The sequence below is a fragment of the Pseudophryne corroboree genome, chromosome 12, assembly GCF_028390025.1.
Source record: "Pseudophryne corroboree isolate aPseCor3 chromosome 12, aPseCor3.hap2, whole genome shotgun sequence".
Taxonomy (NCBI): Eukaryota; Metazoa; Chordata; class Amphibia; order Anura; family Myobatrachidae; genus Pseudophryne; species Pseudophryne corroboree.
The window spans coordinates 79234925-79252398 of record NC_086455.1 but is presented as its reverse complement, the minus strand read 5'-3'; the positions used below and the strand labels follow the sequence as shown (position 1 = coordinate 79252398).

At 43.6% G+C, this 17474-nt stretch overlaps 1 protein-coding gene across 3 annotated transcripts in view; it reads left to right on the top strand.

Annotated features, from left to right (window-relative positions):
- The window catches only part of RGS6 (regulator of G protein signaling 6), an 802086-nt gene that overhangs the window by 758010 nt on the left and 26602 nt on the right, over nucleotides 1–17474 (top strand). For 2 of the 3 annotated variants that reach the window (XM_063947693.1, XM_063947694.1), the window contains exon 17: nucleotides 10894–10947. The exons of the other annotated variant lie outside the window; for it this stretch is intronic. In XM_063947693.1, the coding sequence (XP_063803763.1) occupies nucleotides 10894–10947 (54 nt within the window). The remainder of the gene's footprint in view (nucleotides 1–10893; nucleotides 10948–17474) is intronic. 3 annotated transcript variants of the gene reach the window in all.

The window sequence follows — 17474 nt, the reverse complement described above, 5'->3', positions numbered from 1 at the left end:
TCTACTGTATATATTAGTTTTTATGTGTAGTGGAAGGAGAGCCTTTTTATGAGCTACACCTTCAGCTCCAGTTTCAGGGTAAGGGGGTCTCAAACCAGTATAATGCAGCTCTTGTTACTTATGCAAAATCTTTATAACTCTTTATATTCTTAATTATGTTATTGTAAGTCAGTAATATACAGGTTGAGTATCCCTTATCCAAAATGCTTGGGACCAGAAGTATTTTGGATATGGGATTTTTCCGTATTTTGGAATAATTGCATACCATAATGAGATATCATGGTCATGGGACCTAAATCTAAGCACAGAATGCATTTATGTTTCATATGCACCTTATACACACAGCCTGAAGGTAGTTTTAGCCAATATTTTTTATAACTTTGTGCATTAAACAAAGTGTGTGTACATTCACACAATTCATTTATGTTTCATATACACCTTATATACACTGCCTGAAGGTCATTTAATACAATATTTTTAATAACTTTGGTGGTCATTCCGAGTTGTTCGCTCTGTAATTTTTTTCGCATCGCAGCGATTTTCCGCTTATTGCGCATGCGCAATGTTCGCACTGCGCCAAGTAAATTTGCTATGAAGATTGGTATTTTACTCACGGCATTACAAGGTTTTTTCTTCGTTCTGATGATCGTAATGTGATTGACAGGAAGTGGGTGTTTCTGGGCGGAAACTGGACGTTTTATGGGAGTGTGTGAAAAAACGCTACCGTTTCTGGGAAAAACGCGGGAGTGGCTGGAGAAACGGAGGAGTGTCTGGGCGAACGCTGGGTGTGTTTGTAACGTCAAACCAGGAACGACAAGCACTGAACTGATCGCACTGGAAGAGTAAGACTCGAGCTACTCAGAAACTGCAAAGAAATTTCTATTCGCAATTTTGAGAACCTTTCGTTCGCAATTTTGATCAGCTAATATTCACTCCCAGTAGGCGGCGGCTTAGCGTGTGCAATGCTGCTAAAAGCAGCTTGCGAGCGAACAACTCGGAATTACCCCCTTTGTGTATTAAACAGTTTGTGTACATTGAGCCATCAGAAAACAAAGGTTTCACTATCTCACTCAAAAAAGACCGTATTTCGGAATATTCCGTATTTCGGAATATTTGGATATGGGATACTCAACCTGTACTTGACTTGTATTGAGTCAATGTAAAGTAACTGCTTTAAAACTGACATGTTTTTTATTAGTTTACACAAAGACGTTCTTTGTAATGTATATGGTCAAATTGTAAACTGAACAATCATGCAGTGGTTAAGTATATTACTTTACTTTGCATATGAAAACGTATCAGTGGATGGCTATTATATTGTTTTATTTATTAGTGGTATTCAACATGCAGTCCTCCAGATGTTGTGGAACAACATATCCCAGCATGTCCTGCCACAGTGTTGGCATGTCCTAATAGCAAAACTGTAGCAGTGCATGCTGGGATGTGTAGTTCGTCAACAGCTGGAAGGCAACATGTTGTCCCCACCTCTATGGGGGAATTCAAGTGTTTTGCGCGCCGGCGGCCACTAGATGGTGCCCGACGGAGAAGTTCAAGTTTGCTCCGTTCAGGAACGCCATGCCGCTGGCACTGACATAACTGTTATGATGTTATATTATATTTAATATAATAATTAGGGACTGGCCTAAATTACAAAGTATAAAGCTGTGATTGTTAATATTCTACGTTTCTGTCATATAAAAATCTCCTCCTTGATCTTTTGCCCCTTGAAAGTGCTACGGTGTTTATTCAGTGTGATGGAGTATGTAAATATGAGTATACAGCAAACCCAATTACCATTGGGTAAGTAGTACTAAGTTGACTTGCATATAAAGTGTATTTAGTGTAATGTTTAGTAAAAAGTATTACATACGAGGGGTCTGCAATAAGTTTCTGGATGCACAAAAAGTATTATGTTTACAATTAATTTTACATTTAACTAGTCAAAAGTGCATTGCCTTGTGTGCAATGCACTTACCACTTTGCATTTAACATGTTTATACATATTTATGATTACCATAGTATGTTTGGCAGGATATAACTTGCATTTCCCGTCCTGTGTGGAAATACTAATTTTATGTATTTTGTTACGCATCTACAGGTCAAAATCCGAAAGTTTACAGTAACCTACAAATCATATCAATACACCAGTGCATAGACAAACGCAGGGGGGGGGGGGGGGGGGGGGTTCTGGTTGCCCGGAAACCTCCCTCCTCTTGGCAAGTGGCTCAAATTCTGACCACGATAGCAATGCTATATAATACAATTACTAGAGCTGCCGCCACATCATACAGTTTAAGGGATAGAGCAGAACTGCTGCACATGCCCAGTGGTAGCAGCTACTTCTACCAGGTTTTCTGTGTGTGTGTGGATCCTCAATCAGTGCTCTGGATCACATAGTAGCTACCAGAAATAAGAGACAGGAGACTTACCATGCCATGGGAGAATGTGTGCTTAGGAAGTGCAGTACTGGTTCTATTGTGTTTGTGTATTTATGTATTATGGGGTGTTCAACCTTTTCCTGACCACTTATTTATATTATTTAAATATGTTTGATACAGCCTATACTGTAGACCATCTCAGTGGTAATTATTAATAGTGTATTTCCTACATTTTCCAGTATATAAGAAGACAATGTTTAGGGTTGTTACTATGTCCGTCTAACGCTCCCCAAACTCCTGCACTTACTCCATTGTTCCGCAGAGTGGGAAATTTAGGATTGCATTTGGAAACCCCCCACTAGAAATCCTGCGTTTGCCACTGCAGTGGGTACAGTTACACTAGAAAAAACGTGATTTCTCTTATGTCCTAGAGGATGCTGGGGCCACATTAGTACCATAGGGTATAGACGGGTCCACCAGGAGCCATTGGCACTTTAAGAGTTTGAGAGTGTGGGCTGGCTCCTCCCTCTATGCCCCTCCTACCAGACTCCGCTTAGAAAATGTGCCCGGAGGAGCCGGTCACAGCTGGGGAGCTCCATAGGAGTTTCTCTGGTTTAATTATTTTATTAGAGTATAGGCACAGGGAGGCTGCTGGCAACAGCCTCCCTGCTTCGTGGGAATAAGGGGGGGAGTAGTGTCCACCCTAAGGGGTCTGAGCCACTATCTCCGCTGACAGGACACTGAGCTCCTGAGGGGAATGATCGTTCGCCGCCACAGGTGATCGCTCACCCCCGCAGCATGCCGCCACCCCCTTACAGAGCCAGAAGATTCAAGTGGCGAGTGAGTCACCGGCCCCCCTAGCAAGCGGGGAGCCGGTGTGAAGATGGCGGCTACAGGATGGGAGCGCAGTACTAACTGTGCTCCGGAGGCTCAGTGGTACTTAGTGCGGCGCTGTGAGGGGCGCCCTGAGCCAGCGCCGTACCCTACACTGGTGTTGAAATCTGTACGGTACCAGGAAGTTGTAGGGGGAAGGGGGGGGGGAGGGGGGGAGGCTGTGTAAATGCTGTGTAGCCTATTAAGGTGCACAGTAAGTGCTGGGTAGTGGCTTCCCTCTATCTAAAAAGCGCTGTGTGTGGGTTGGCTCCAATCTCTGTGGCTCTCTTGGCATTCTTAGGGGGAAACTGTATCTGTCCTTTCCGTGTGTGTGGAGTGTTTGCTGTCTCTAAAAGCCATGTCTAAGGACTCTGTGTCATATGCTGCAGAGGAGAATTCCTCTCAGGTTGATCCCATTCCATGTAATCAGGATTGTACTGTTTTATCACAGATCCCTGCAAGGGAGCCTGAGTGGTTAGCCTATCTTAAGGGTAGAATTCTATGGCGGTTTGGTCCGGTTCTGTTCCTTCTGGGGCCCCTAGCATAAACCCTCAAAAACGTGCTCTTGCCCAGATTAAACAAGATGACATGGATACAGATTCTGACACGGCAAAAAGAGTGCAGTTGATGATTGAGGTCATTAGAGGTGTGTTGATTATTGCTGACACAACACCTGAGCAGGTTGAGGAGGCTTTCTTCATGGATAATAAGAAAGCCTCGCTAAAGTTCCCAGCATCTAAAGAATTAAATGCTATATTTGAAAAATCCTGGGAAAACCCGGAGAAAAAATTCCAGATCCCAAGGAAGGTTCTGATTGCTTTTCCCTTCCCTGAGGAGGATAGAAAGAAATGGGAAAACCCACCCATAGTTGACGCATGTGTTTCCAGACTGTCAAAGAAGGTGTTTTTACCTGTCCCAGGATCTACCGCGTTAAAAGAACTGGCAGATCGCAAAATTGACACTACGCTCAAATCCAGAGCGCAGAAGACAGGATATCTGAATTTTTTGGTAAGCTCAAATCCATATATACGGCTTCAAGGGCGATACTGCAACCTACTATTGCCTGTACATGGATTTCTAAATCTATTGTAAAGTGGTCAGGCGCGTTGCTTGAGGACTTTGATACAATGGATAAAAGTGACGTTGAATTATTTTTACGTAACATACAGGATTCTGCAGGATTTATGGTGGAATCCATGAAAGGCCTGGGTTCAATGGCTGCAGGGATATCTTCCATGTCTGTCTCGGCTCGCAGGGGACTCTGGCTACGCCAATGGTCTGCCGACGCGGAATCCAGGAGAGGTGTGGAGAACCTACCCTACACAGGTCAGGCTCTATTTGGGGAGGCGTTGGATGCGTGGATTTACACGGCAACCGCGGGTAAGTCACCTTTTCTTCCCTCAGCCTCCCCAGCTGCGAAGAAACCTTTTTCTTCATCTACATCGCAGTACTTTTGGACGGCTAAAACAAAGAGGACCAAGCCTTCTAACACCTTCTTTAGAGGAGGTCGGGCAAAATCCAAAAAACCTGCTACTGCAGGTTCCCAAGAACAGAAGCCTGCTTCTGGTACATCGAAATCCTCAGCATGACGGTGGACCGCACAGCCTGGAGGAGGGGTCGGTGGGGGCTCAGCTCAGACGTTTCAGTCACGTCTGGGTGTCGTCTGGTGTGGATTCCTGGGTACAGGATATTGTGTCCCAGGGGTACAGACTGGAGTTTCAAGAACTCCCGCCTCACCGTTTCTTCAAATCAGGCTTGCCAGCTTTATTGGCAGACAGGGCTGTCCTACAGAAAGCCATCCAAAAATTGGAAAAGTTACAGGTCATTTGTCCCAGTTCCACCTCATATGCAAAATAAAGATTATTATTCAAACCTTTTCGTGGTACCGAAACCGAATGGTTCGGTCAGGCCAATTTTGAACTTTAAATCACTAAACCCCTTTCTGAGGGAGTTCAAATTCAAAATGGAGTCTCTGAGAGCGGTGATCTCAGGTCTGGAGGAGGGAGAGTTTCTGGTGTCCCTGGATATCAAGGATCTGGACGATCTGCTGATAAATGCATCGTCCAGGGAGATGTTGTTGCAGTCCATTGTTGTCACGACTCATCTGCTCAGGGAACACGGTTGGATCCTGAACCTTCCAAAATCACATTTGGAGCCGACAAGGAGATTGTCTTTTCTGGGAATGATCCTCGACATGGAAGTACATAGGGTGTTTCTACCAGAGGAGAAAGCATTGGTAAATCAAACAATGGTCCAGGACGTCCTGAAGCCCACCCGGGTATCGGTTCATCGGTGCATTCGCCTTCTGGGGAAGATTGTTGCCTCTTACGAGGCTCTACAGTACGGAAGGTTTCATGCTAGGTCCTTCCAACTGGATCTCCCGGACAGGCGGACAGGTTCTCATCTCCACATGCACCAGAGAATACGTCTGTCGCCAAAAGCAAGGATTTCACTCCTATAGTGGCTGCAATTATCTCACCTTCTGGAGGGCCGCAGGTTCGGGATTCAGGATTGATCTTCCTAACCACGGATGCAAGTCTCCGGGGCTGGGGCGTTGTCACTCAGGGGGTAACTTTCCAAGGAAGATGGTCAAGACTGGAATCCAGGATTCCGATAAACATTCTGGAACTAAGAGCCGTCTACAGCGGTCTTCTCCAAGCTGCTCATCTTCTGCGAGATCGAGCCATTCAAGTACAGTCAGACAATGTAACCACGGTGGCCTACATAAACCGACAGGGCGGAACGAAGAGCAGCGCTGCAATGTCAGAGGTAACAAGAATCCTCCTATGGGCAGAAAAACATGCGTTGGCGTTGTCGGCAATCTTCATTCCGGATGTAGAAAACTGGGAAGCGGACTTCCTCAGCAGACACGATCTCCATCCAGGAGAGTGGGGCCTCCATCCGGAGGTGTTCACGGAGGTGACAGATCTTTGGGGTGTACCTCAAATAGACATGATGGCCTCCCATCTCAACAAGAAGCTTCAGAGGTATTGTTCCAGGTCAAGGGACCCGCAAGCCATGGCAGTGGACACCCTGGTGTCTCCGTGGGTGTTCCAGTCGGTGTACGTGTTTCCTCCACTTCCACTCATTCCAAGAGCTCTAAAACTCATAAGGAGAACAAGAGTTCAGGCAATCCTCATTGCTCTGAACTGGCCAAGAAGGGCTTGGTACGCGGATCTTATGGGTCTTCTGCTGGAAGATCCGAGACCTCTTCCTCCTCGGGAAGACCTACTGCAACAGGGGCCATTCGCTTGTCAGGACTTACCACGGCTACGTTTGATGGCATGGAGGTTGAATGCCAGATATTAGTTCAGAAAGGCATTCTGAACAAGGTTATTCCTAACCTGATACAGGCTAGGAAAGGAGTAACATCTAAACATTACCATTGCATTTGGAAAAAGTATGTCTCTTGGTGTGAATCCAAGAAGTTTCCTACGGTGGAGTTTCAACTGGGATGGTTTCTCCTCTTCCTGCAATCAGGTGTGGATATGGGCCTGAGGTTGGGATCATTAAAGGTCCAGATTTCAGCCCTATCCATTTTTTTCCAGAAACGGCTAGCTTCCCTCCCTGAGGTTCAGACTTTCTTGAAAGGGGTTCTGCACATCAAGTGTCCCTTTGTGCCACCTACGGCACCCTGGGATCTTAACGTTGTGTTGCAGTTCCTCCAATCGGCTTGGTTCGAGCCTCTACGGGAGGTTGAGGTCAAGTTTCTCACATGGAAGGCTGTCACTTTGTTGGCCTTAGCTTCTGCTGGACGTGTGTTGGAGTTGGGGGCTTTGTCGTGTAAGAGCCCCTACTTGATCTTCCATGAAGATAGAGCTGAGCTCAGGACGTGTCAGCAGTTTCTTCCAAAGGTTATGTCGGTTTTTCATATCAACTAACCTATTGTGGTGCCAGTGGCTACTGACTCCTCAATTACATCTAAGTCCTTAGATGTTGTGAGGGCTTTGAAAATCTATGTGAAGAGGACTGCTCGTCGCAGAAAATAGGACTCTGTTTGTCCTGTATGATCCCAAGAAACTTGGGTGTCCTGCTTCTAAGCAGACGATTTCTCACTGGATCAGGTTCACTATCCAGCATGCGTATTCTACGACAGGATTGCCGTGTCCAAAATCTGTTAAGGCCCACTCTACTCGTAAGGTGGGCTCCTCCTGGGTGGCTGCCCGGGGTGTCTCGGCTTTACAACTTTGCCGAGTGGCTACTTAGTCAGGGTCGAACATGTTTGCTAAGTTCTACAAGTTCAATACTTTGGCCTCTGAGGACCTAAAGTTTGGTCAATCAGTTCTGCAGGAGCCTCCGCGCTCTCCCTCCCGTTCTGGGAGCTTTGATACATCCCCATGGTACTAATGTGGACCCCAGCATCCTCTAGGATGCAAGAGAAAATAGAATTTTAATTACCTACCGGTAAATCCTTTTCTTGTAGTCCGTAGAGGATGCTGGGCGCCAGCCCAGCATTTCGTTATCCTGCAGTGTTTACTTGATTCAGTACGACTTTATTTTTAGTATTGTACTGCATTGTTACTTGGTTAAGTAATGTTTTTCAGCTGTTGCTGAGTTGCAAGCTAGTTAGCTTGGTTTGCCTTGTTGTGTGAGCTGGTGTGAATCTCGCCACTATCTGTGTAATCCTTCTCTCGATGATGTCCGTCTCCTCGGGCACAGTTTCTAGACTGAGTCTGGTAGGACGGGCATAGAGGGAGGAGCCAGCCAACACTCTCAAACTCTTAAAGTGCCAATGGCTCCTGGTGGACCCGTCTATACCCCATGGTACTAATGTGGACTCCAGCATCCTCTACAGACTACGAGAAAAGGATTTACTGGTAGGTAATTAAAATCCTATTTTCTAATGTCAGACCCATGCAGATGTGTTAAGGTAGTGCAGTAGGTATGAAGCCTTAGAACAAAGAAAGTAAGCATGTAAATGGTTATTACAGTATAGATTGGGTTATAGCAGGTTCAAACTCCTGGTGTCTTTGCAGCCTACAGTATTTGTAGGTGGCATAAGTATGGAGTTATTACACACTCTAGAGAAGACGTGCAAAGCACTCAAGCTATTGTGGAACTAAACGTTCCAGCATACTCCACCAAACAAAGGCTCATTAGCCATGATGGGAATTGTAGTTCCACAAAACCTGGGCGTGAGTTATACAGAAGTATGGGAATTTATAAGTTCTTGTGTCTTAATTTGAATGGGTTTCATGTTAACATATCCTGTATTATAAATTTGACCATACTGTAACTTTGTCTTATACCCGGGCATTACTACATTAATCTTACCTGCTTCCAGCAATATCAGCATATATTACACTCTGCTAGACTGTGTGCATGTTTGTCAGCTGCTTGGATGTCATGTATTAATTGTATTAGCTTCCTTTCACAATCTATACATAACTTATGGCTGCCTTGCTGTGATCTTATTTGATTCATGCATAGTGATAGTGTGTGCAATCTACTCATACTAATTTACATGGTCTCATTTATATGATATTAAGGATCCAACATCTACTCTGTATTTTTAAAACTTGATTGAATAAATATAATTTTTTGTTGTAGATTAAAAGCATCAAAGAACAGCTGATCTACACTATATAAATTTGGTATTCTCATACTTAAATAGTTTTTTGAAAAGAATTCTGAAAACATTTTATTTGGGGAGGAAATATAACGCCTCTAATATCAAAACTTTTTTTGAGCTATTTTAGCAGATTAATTCCAACATTTAAGAAAAAATATCAAACAAACCTTTGTTACATTATATATTGTGTTACAGAGTGACAGATGCATACATTAGTCAAATCTAATTATTAGCAATTGCTCCTACAATATTTATTTTAGCATTATTATTATTATTATTATTATTATTATTATATATTATTCGATTACAAAAAGCACAACAACATAAATTTGCTATGAAATAAAAAATCACGTACATTAAAAAAGTAAATAATAAAGCTATGATGATTTAAATTAGTCCCGATGTTTCCTTTTTTGGAACTTTAAAATAATTACATTACATATAGAAATTACAGTTATTAGAATCGATATAATGGACACATATAATGGACACATATGTAACACTTGGACACATATGGACACTTGTAATATTTATTCTCCTGTTAATTGTCGATTTTATCTGATTTTGCCTTGTATGTTGCATCTTATACAGTATGAACATACCAATAAGATTGGACTTTTAACTGAAAAAATGGTTTATTCCTATAAAAAATTGTATATTGGTAGGCTATATTTACACACAATGAACCAAATCAAAGTAAATTGTTCTAATTCTCTCAAACAATTTAATCTAGAAGCTAAAAATGTGTCTTGCACTGAGAACAAAGAGTAAGCTTTCTTAACACATTAAATAATGTATATTGGGGGTCATTCCGAGTTGTTCGCTCGTTATTTTTTTCTCGCAACGGAGCGATTAGTCGCTAATGCGCATGCGCAATGTCCGCAGTGCGACTGCGCCAAGTAAATTTGCTGTGCAGTCAGGTATTTTACATTACAAGGTTTTTTTCTTCGTTCTGGTGATCGTAATGTGATTGACAGGAAGTGGGTGTTTCTGGGCGGAAACTGGCCGTTTTATGGGTGTGTGCGAAAAAACGCGACCGTTTCTGGGAAAAACGCGGGAGTGGCCGGAGAAACGGAGGAGTGTCTGGGCGAACGCTGGGTGTGTTTGTGACGTCAAACCAGGAACGACAAGCACTGAACTGATCGCAGATGCCGAGTAAGTCTGGAGCTACTCAGAAACTGCTAAGAAATGTCTATTCGCAATTCTGCTAATCTTTCGTTCGCAATTTTGATAAGCTAAGATTCACTCCCAGTAGGCGGCGGCTTAGCGTGTGCAAAGCTGCTAAAAGCAGCTTGCGAGCGAACAACTCGGAATGACCCCCATTGCCTATTTAAAACCGTTTAATAAAATCGTATTTTATAGCAAACACTGTCAGAGGACAAACTAATCAAAATCAGCACGTAGTATTTACTTGTTGCTATATATTCTTGTTTATGTACTTGTTTTTTAATTTTGTTAAAGTAGCAGTGCAACATTAAAATTACATAACAATATTTTTCTTTCCTTTTTTTTACCATTTAAAAAATAAAATATCACCATTTCCAGCTTTACATTTAAATAGCATTAGCAATTATACAAAACGCCTAAAATTTAAAATTTAGAGGTTTCACTGATATTATTTGAAAGTGCATGTTAGATATATAGAAAATTGAGTTTTCAAAGTTTTATTTAAAATCACAAGCTGCAAAATTGACACTTTGGGAACGCTATTTTTCACACATCATTTAACAGTTCAAACCTTGCAAATATTAAAATAAACCGTCAAATTGTTAAACCCTAAAAAAAAGTTACACACTTGAAACTAAAGTAAGCAGTAATTTATTATATATTTTAAACTAAAATAAGCTATAACTTATTATATAAAATAACTAACATCATAAATATTTTAAAAATCAGATCATACCCGTTAAACTGTTTAGAAACAACAAACAATTGATTTGAACTGTTGTTCAAAATTAGACTTTTTTATATTCTCTAACATGTGCTAGTATAGTAAGCACACACATTGCTAAAGGTTGAAGGATTTTTTCTGTATTTTTTCTTTCCCAAACCCCTTTTTGTTTTTTTAAGACTGAGACTGAGCAAGGTCGTAGAACCTCCCTAGAAAAGTTCACTCGCAGTGTGGTAAGTCTTGGTGCAGTGGCCATCTTTTTTTTTTTTTTCTTTGGACACGTAAACCGTGAATTAATTAACAGACCAAGTAATGAATTTTATATTTTGCTGCTTGCACTTTTGTTATTTTATGTGTTATTTCGTATTTTCTTATATATTTTTTATGTTTCAATGTTGTGTTTTGTTTGTTTGCTTACATGAGTATACTACACAGTACTTGTCAGTGTCTCACACATTTTAAATGCTAAAATATTATAAATTAAAATTGTAATAATTCTATTTAATATTCTCACTGGTCGAAGTATATCAGCATTTTGTCTTGGACCTACAGTGTGTGTTTATAGCTTTCTGTATGAAAGTTTTAATTGCAGTTGTTACCTTTATTTTATTTTTTTAATATTGTACACTTTATTTTATTGAGATTTAAATAATGGAAGCAAGAATGTCAAGTGGTTTATTTTAATTATGTGAATGCATTCAGGAGATAATTTAACAAAGTTCTTCTACATTAGAAGTATAAATATAGTCTAGGACTATTGTGGTAAAATATAATATTTGCTAAAATTGACGACATAGGTATCCATGAGAGAACAACAACAGCCAGAGGTGTAGCTAGGTGCCATGGTGCCCGGAGCAAGGGTATGTTTTGGCGCCGCCTTCCCTTTACTGAATTGGGTGCATCTGATATTTGAAAAGAAATAATAATAAAAAATTGGTGACAGGGTCGGTTCTAGACCTTGTGGAGCTCAAGGCGAAAGTTTCCTTTGGGTGCCCCCATTTTTAAAATTGGGGCAGTGCACACCAAAGGCACATAACAAAAATGTAGGAGCGTTGCTTCATGGGGAAGGGGCATGGCCATAGAATAGTACCAGTTCAGATTACACTGCACCGTAGTGTCCGTTATTCACATTACACCACACAGTAGTACCCCTTTTACACGCTACACCACAGTAGAGCCACTTATACATGTTACTCTATAGCATCTAATGCAGAGAGAGGTGCTGCAGCAGCAGCTTGGACAGAGACGGGTGCTGCAGCAGCAGCTTGGACAGAGAGGTGCTGCAGCATTAATGTAGAGAGAGAGAGGTGCTGTAGCAGCCGGGGCAGAAAGGGGTGCTACAACAGCCCGGGCAAAGAGAGGTGCAGCAACAGCCAGGGCAGAGAGAGGTGCAGCAGCAGCTGGGGCAGAGAGAGGTGCAGCAGCAGCTGGGGCAGAGAGAGGTGCTGCAGCAGCCAGGGCAGAAAGAGGTGCTGCAGCAGCCAGGGCAGAGAGTGGTGTAGCTGGACAGAAGTAACCCTGCTGCACAGCTACAAGCAGTGAGACATATAAAGAGGCCGGCAGAGCTCCGGCATGTGCTGGCTGTCAGTGTCTCCTGCTGTCACCTCTGGCCTGCCCTGTTCCATACCGAGTCTGCCCTTTCTGCTTCACCTCCTCCTACCCTGTGGCTGCCTGAACAGCGGCCCGCGATGTAGCGGGTGGAGGGAGGGGGAAAGTCAGGCGGAAGGGCACCCTCTAACTTTTTCAGCACCCGGAGCTCGCGCTCCACCGGAGCCACCCTCGCTACACCCCTGACAACAGCAATATACAGTTAAATGGCTGAAAATGAGTTTTAATCAAATAAAGTTAAAATGTTATATTTCTTTAACAGGGTATGAATATTTTTTTTTAAGCCTGTACTGTAGTATGAAGGCTTTAAGAGGAACCTAAATATGTGTTGAAACCTTCAGTATCTGTGGTTTGTCTGGATTCATGGTAGGGCCCAAGGTGTAATTATAGCTGGAGGATGTGTGGAATAAACTGGGAGGTCTGAGCAGGTTTCTCCTCATAAAGAAAGGTACTTTATTGGTCATGTGATACAAAGTTAAAAAAAGACACAGCAAGAGTCTCTGATTACCAGCAGAACTGGCAAATATGATGGGTACAGTGACTATGAGTGTCTGATGATATGTGCAATAAAAGTCCCAGCAGAAAAATAACTGCAGTGGAGATATTACTGCAGTAATACTAGAAGTGATCTGATGATGCAGGAAACATGACTGTAGGAACTCCAGGGGAGGATAGCTGTAAGCAGGCTAGTGCACAGGAGTTGATGAACTGTGGCTTGTGCTCAGCAGTGAATAGCAAATGATTGAAGTACCACTGCGGAAACTTGAACTTGCAATACAATAGGAACAAGCTGGCGTTTGTAGTACTCAACTACAGACAGGAACAGGATCGCACTTCAGTCAAGCGGATAGTGCAGGTACTTACTCAGGACACAGCAGATAAGTGCAGGAGTGTGTGCAGAATGCAGCAGGATGTGCTGAAACTGAATGCAACAAAGCAGCAGATGGAAAGATGAACTGTGGAACCAAACTTTATTAGTTGCAGTCAGGAACAGCAGGCTGGTATCAGCAGAAATTGCACTGGCAAATAAGAATTCAGGAGGGAGAATAAGGCTGCAGATTGGACACGGGTCATACGCTGCTGATCAAAGTCGGAATTGGGGTATCAGTGAACAGCTGACTGGACAAGACGGCGGCACCCATGTTTTGATGGTGGCGGTTCCAGATGGAAGAAACAAACAGTTTAAGTGATAATTAGTGCTTGAAACATGTTCTGAAACAGCCGGTGAGTGATGCACTGCCATGAAGCAACAGTACCTAGTTCAGAAATGGGTTTTATTAGTCTGGTATGTAACAGAAACACCCGGGCTTATTTACTCATGTTCACTGAGCTTTAAAGAAATAAAAACTGCTTTACATAGAACCAAACTTTAATACATCTTCTCTTATGCATAAAGGATTGGACCAAAATTCAGCTTTAAGCCAACAAAATAAAACGGGGTAATGATAATAAGGCAGAGCTTTTAAGAGGCAGGCACCTGGTGACGTCTCAGCCTCCTAGGTTGCAGCTTACTGTTTGGAGAGCATAGTAACAGATAATGATCTTTCCTGTACTGCATCTAGGAACTCTGAATTACAAAATGGAGTCTCCCAAGGACTCAAATCCAGCTCACACCTACTGAAAACCTCAGAGGGACTGACATTAAGTTACCTAAGGTACATAATGTTACCTTATTGCTTTCTCTGGCTAGTCCACATTTTGTGGATGTACACGCCAGTCCTCTCTGACTTCTGTCACATCAAGAGATTCTTGTGTTCCTGGAAGTGACTCTAGTGGGTCAGTGGTCAAGGCTGAGTGCAGGAATTTGGATGGTTCTTTCGCATGAGGGAGTGCTAGAGAACGTAAATGATGGATCTACTAGTAGAAGAGTGAACAAGGTACTGGTTGAGACTGGCAAAGTAACTTTGGATAGGACTGGAACTGTAAATGCTTCTGTACTGGGCTGGGACCTGCTGGAATGGAGTTAAGTCTGGCTGGAACTGACTATGCATCTTGCACTGGAACCAGCTGGAATGGAGTTTGGTCAAGCTGGACTGACCGTATAACTAACAACTGATTAGAAGTATGAATCAACTGCTGCAGTGCTGACCGCAAGTGTTATGGCGACGTCCTGCACCGGAGATGACGGGAACACCATGGGGTAAACAGGGAAGGACAGGGTGCACTGATGACAGCACCAGGCTCCATGGAACTGAATGAAGGTGCACTTAAATAATCTCTGCAGACCAACGCACCAGGCAGGTAAGTGCTGATGGCCAGTTCCGTACAGTATACCCCCTTTTGAGGTGGGACACTAAACACCCACAAGGCTTATGTGGGTTCTTACTATGGAAGCCACAAACCAAGTGCGAAACATGGACATCTGTGGCATTGACCTGTGTTCTCTCTTCATGACTATAACCACTCCAGTCAATGTGATATTGGAAGCAACCGTAGTGACAACATCCAGGGTCTATTTTACCTCAAATTTCAATCCACAACGAGTTTGAACTTTGGGAGTGTCGGGTGTTGTTGTCTGGAAACCATTAAGAATCAGAAGTGTGTTTATGAAAGGAATTGGATTTCTTAGGATAAGGCAGAACCTTTAACTTGTAAGTCACAGGGTTGATTTCACTGATAGAACTTTTAGCCGAAGACTGTGAGTAGAGACCCAGACCCGATCACTTGGTCTGAAGCTGGGAATGTCTGCAGGAGGGGCAGATATAACGTGCAGAGAAAGTTAGATTTGGGTGGGGTGTATTCTGACTGAAATCTAAATTGCAGTGTAAAAATAAAGCAGCCAGTATTTACCCTGCACAGAAACAAAATAACCCACACAAATCTAACTCTTTCTGCATTTGTTATATCTGCCTCCCCTGCAGTGCACATGGTTTTGCCCAACTGCTAACAAAGTTCCTGCTGCGATCAACTCAGAATTACCCCCATGGTTTTACCCAACTGCTAACAAATTTGCTGCTGCGATCAACTCTGAATTAGGCCCATGGGGGGGTCATTCCGAGTTGATCGCTCGCTAGCAGTTTTTAGCAGCCGTGCAAACGCTAAGCCGCCACCCTCTGGGAGTGTATTTTAGCTTAGCAGAAGTGCGAACGAAAGGATCGCAGAGCGGCTACAAAAAAAATTTGTGCAGTTTCAGAGTAGCTCCAGACCTACTCCTAGCTTGCGATCACTTCAGACTGTTCAGTTCCGGATTTGACGTCACAAACACGCCCTGCGTTCGGCCAGCCACACCTGCGTTTTTCCTGGCACGCCTGCGTTTTTTCAAACACTCCCTGAAAACGGTCAGTTGACACCCAGAAACGCCCACTTCATGTCAATCACTCTGCGGCTGGCATTGCGACTGAAAAGCTTCACTAGACCTTGTGTAAAAATACATCGGCCGTTGTGAAAGTACGTTGCGCACTGCGCCACATACGCATGCGCAGAAGTGCCGCTTTTTCACTTAATAGCTGCGAACATTTTTCACTAGCGATCAACTCGGAATGACCCCCATGGTTAGAGAGCAACTGCTTGTCACACAGGGGAAAGACCAAACATCCAGTTAGATGCTAAACAAGTGCTACAGTCAATACTCCACTCCCTGTCTGCAGTCTGTTTGTCTGTGTCAGGCTCTCCTCTATACATGCCCCAAATTTTGTATCAGATCTCCACTCCAGCACTCTCTACTCAGTGGTGGTCACAGTGGTAATTGCCTGTGCAGGACCTCCATTACCAGTATTTCTCGAACGTCCTAGTGGATACTAGGGAATAGTATATTACCATGGGGTATAGATCAGGTCCACTGGAGCCTGGCACTTTAAGAAATCAATAGTGTGTGCTGGCTCCTCCCCTCTATGCCCCTCCTAGCAGACTCCGTTTAGGAAATGTGCCCAAGGAGTCGGGTGCTTACTGTTTTCTTCAGAAATTTCTTGGTTTGTTGTTTTCAGGCACACTGGTTGGCAACCAGTCTGCTTGCGTTGTTGGACTTAAGGGGGGGGGGGGGGGGCGAACCAACTTCCTAAGAGTTAATGCTTCGTAATCCCAGCGGACAGGACTCTGAGCTCCTAAGGTGATGTTTCTCACACTCCCAGAGTGTGAGCCCACGCCGGCAGCATGCCGCCACCCCTTAACAGATGCCGAAGACAGACACGGTGCGGTGGGTGTTACATCGGGGACCCGGTTAGCGGGTCCCCGGTGCAAATTGGCGGCATGAAGGGATGGTGATCACCTGGCTACGGGTCGCAGTGCCCACTGGGAACCCAGACTGTCAACATGGTAAATGGGGGTTGCGGGCTCTCGTTTTACACTTTAAATGGAGAAAGCCAGTATAAAGAGGATACTGGGACCGTGCGCCAAATTGGGGGCGGGGCTTCCCGGAGAGCGGGACCAGAGGCTAAACGGCGCCATTTCCTGCTGCTGCTGATACAGGCTGCATGTGGAGACTGTTCCTCCACAGGACCCACTGAATCACCATTGTAACTGGTACCAGGGGGTTATAGTGAAAAAACCCAGCGGGATGCTGCTCTGTCTGTAGTGTAGCGTGCTGGTTCCTATCCTCTCTGTGTCACTCCATTCAGAGTAGTCTGGGAAAAGTGTGCGTAGCTCACTAATACTATACTGTGTTATCAATGTTATCATACAAACTGTGTGTTTTTTTCTGCTCAGCATGTCTGCAAATAAGTATGTGTGTACTTTATGCAAGGCTAGGTTTACACCTTCCTCACAATGGTCCCTCGTGTACCGAATGCTCAGTTCCTTCACAGAGTAGTAATGTGCAGGAACCTGAGTGGATGGAATCATTTAAAACTATGATTTCCAGTATTAATTCAGAGTTAGCTACGCCTAAACAAGAAAGGCAAACCCTGAAAAAAAAGTATGGACACATTTATGGTTGCTGCTGCAGACCACAGACAGGCTCTTCAGCTCCCCCTGTTGGTCTCTCACAAACACACTCTCCCTCAATTATTGCAATCTGATTCTGAACTACCAGAGTTTGATAAAGGAGAGGCTGAGGTGGACGAGGATAATTCATGTCCCTAGGAGTTGAGGCCCTCATTTATGCCATTAGAGAGGTACTCAATATTCCTGATAAGGAGGAAAAACAGACAAAGAAATTGTTTTTTTAATGTGAAACCAAAGTCCTCTGCAACCTTCCCGGTTTTTAAAGGATTAGATT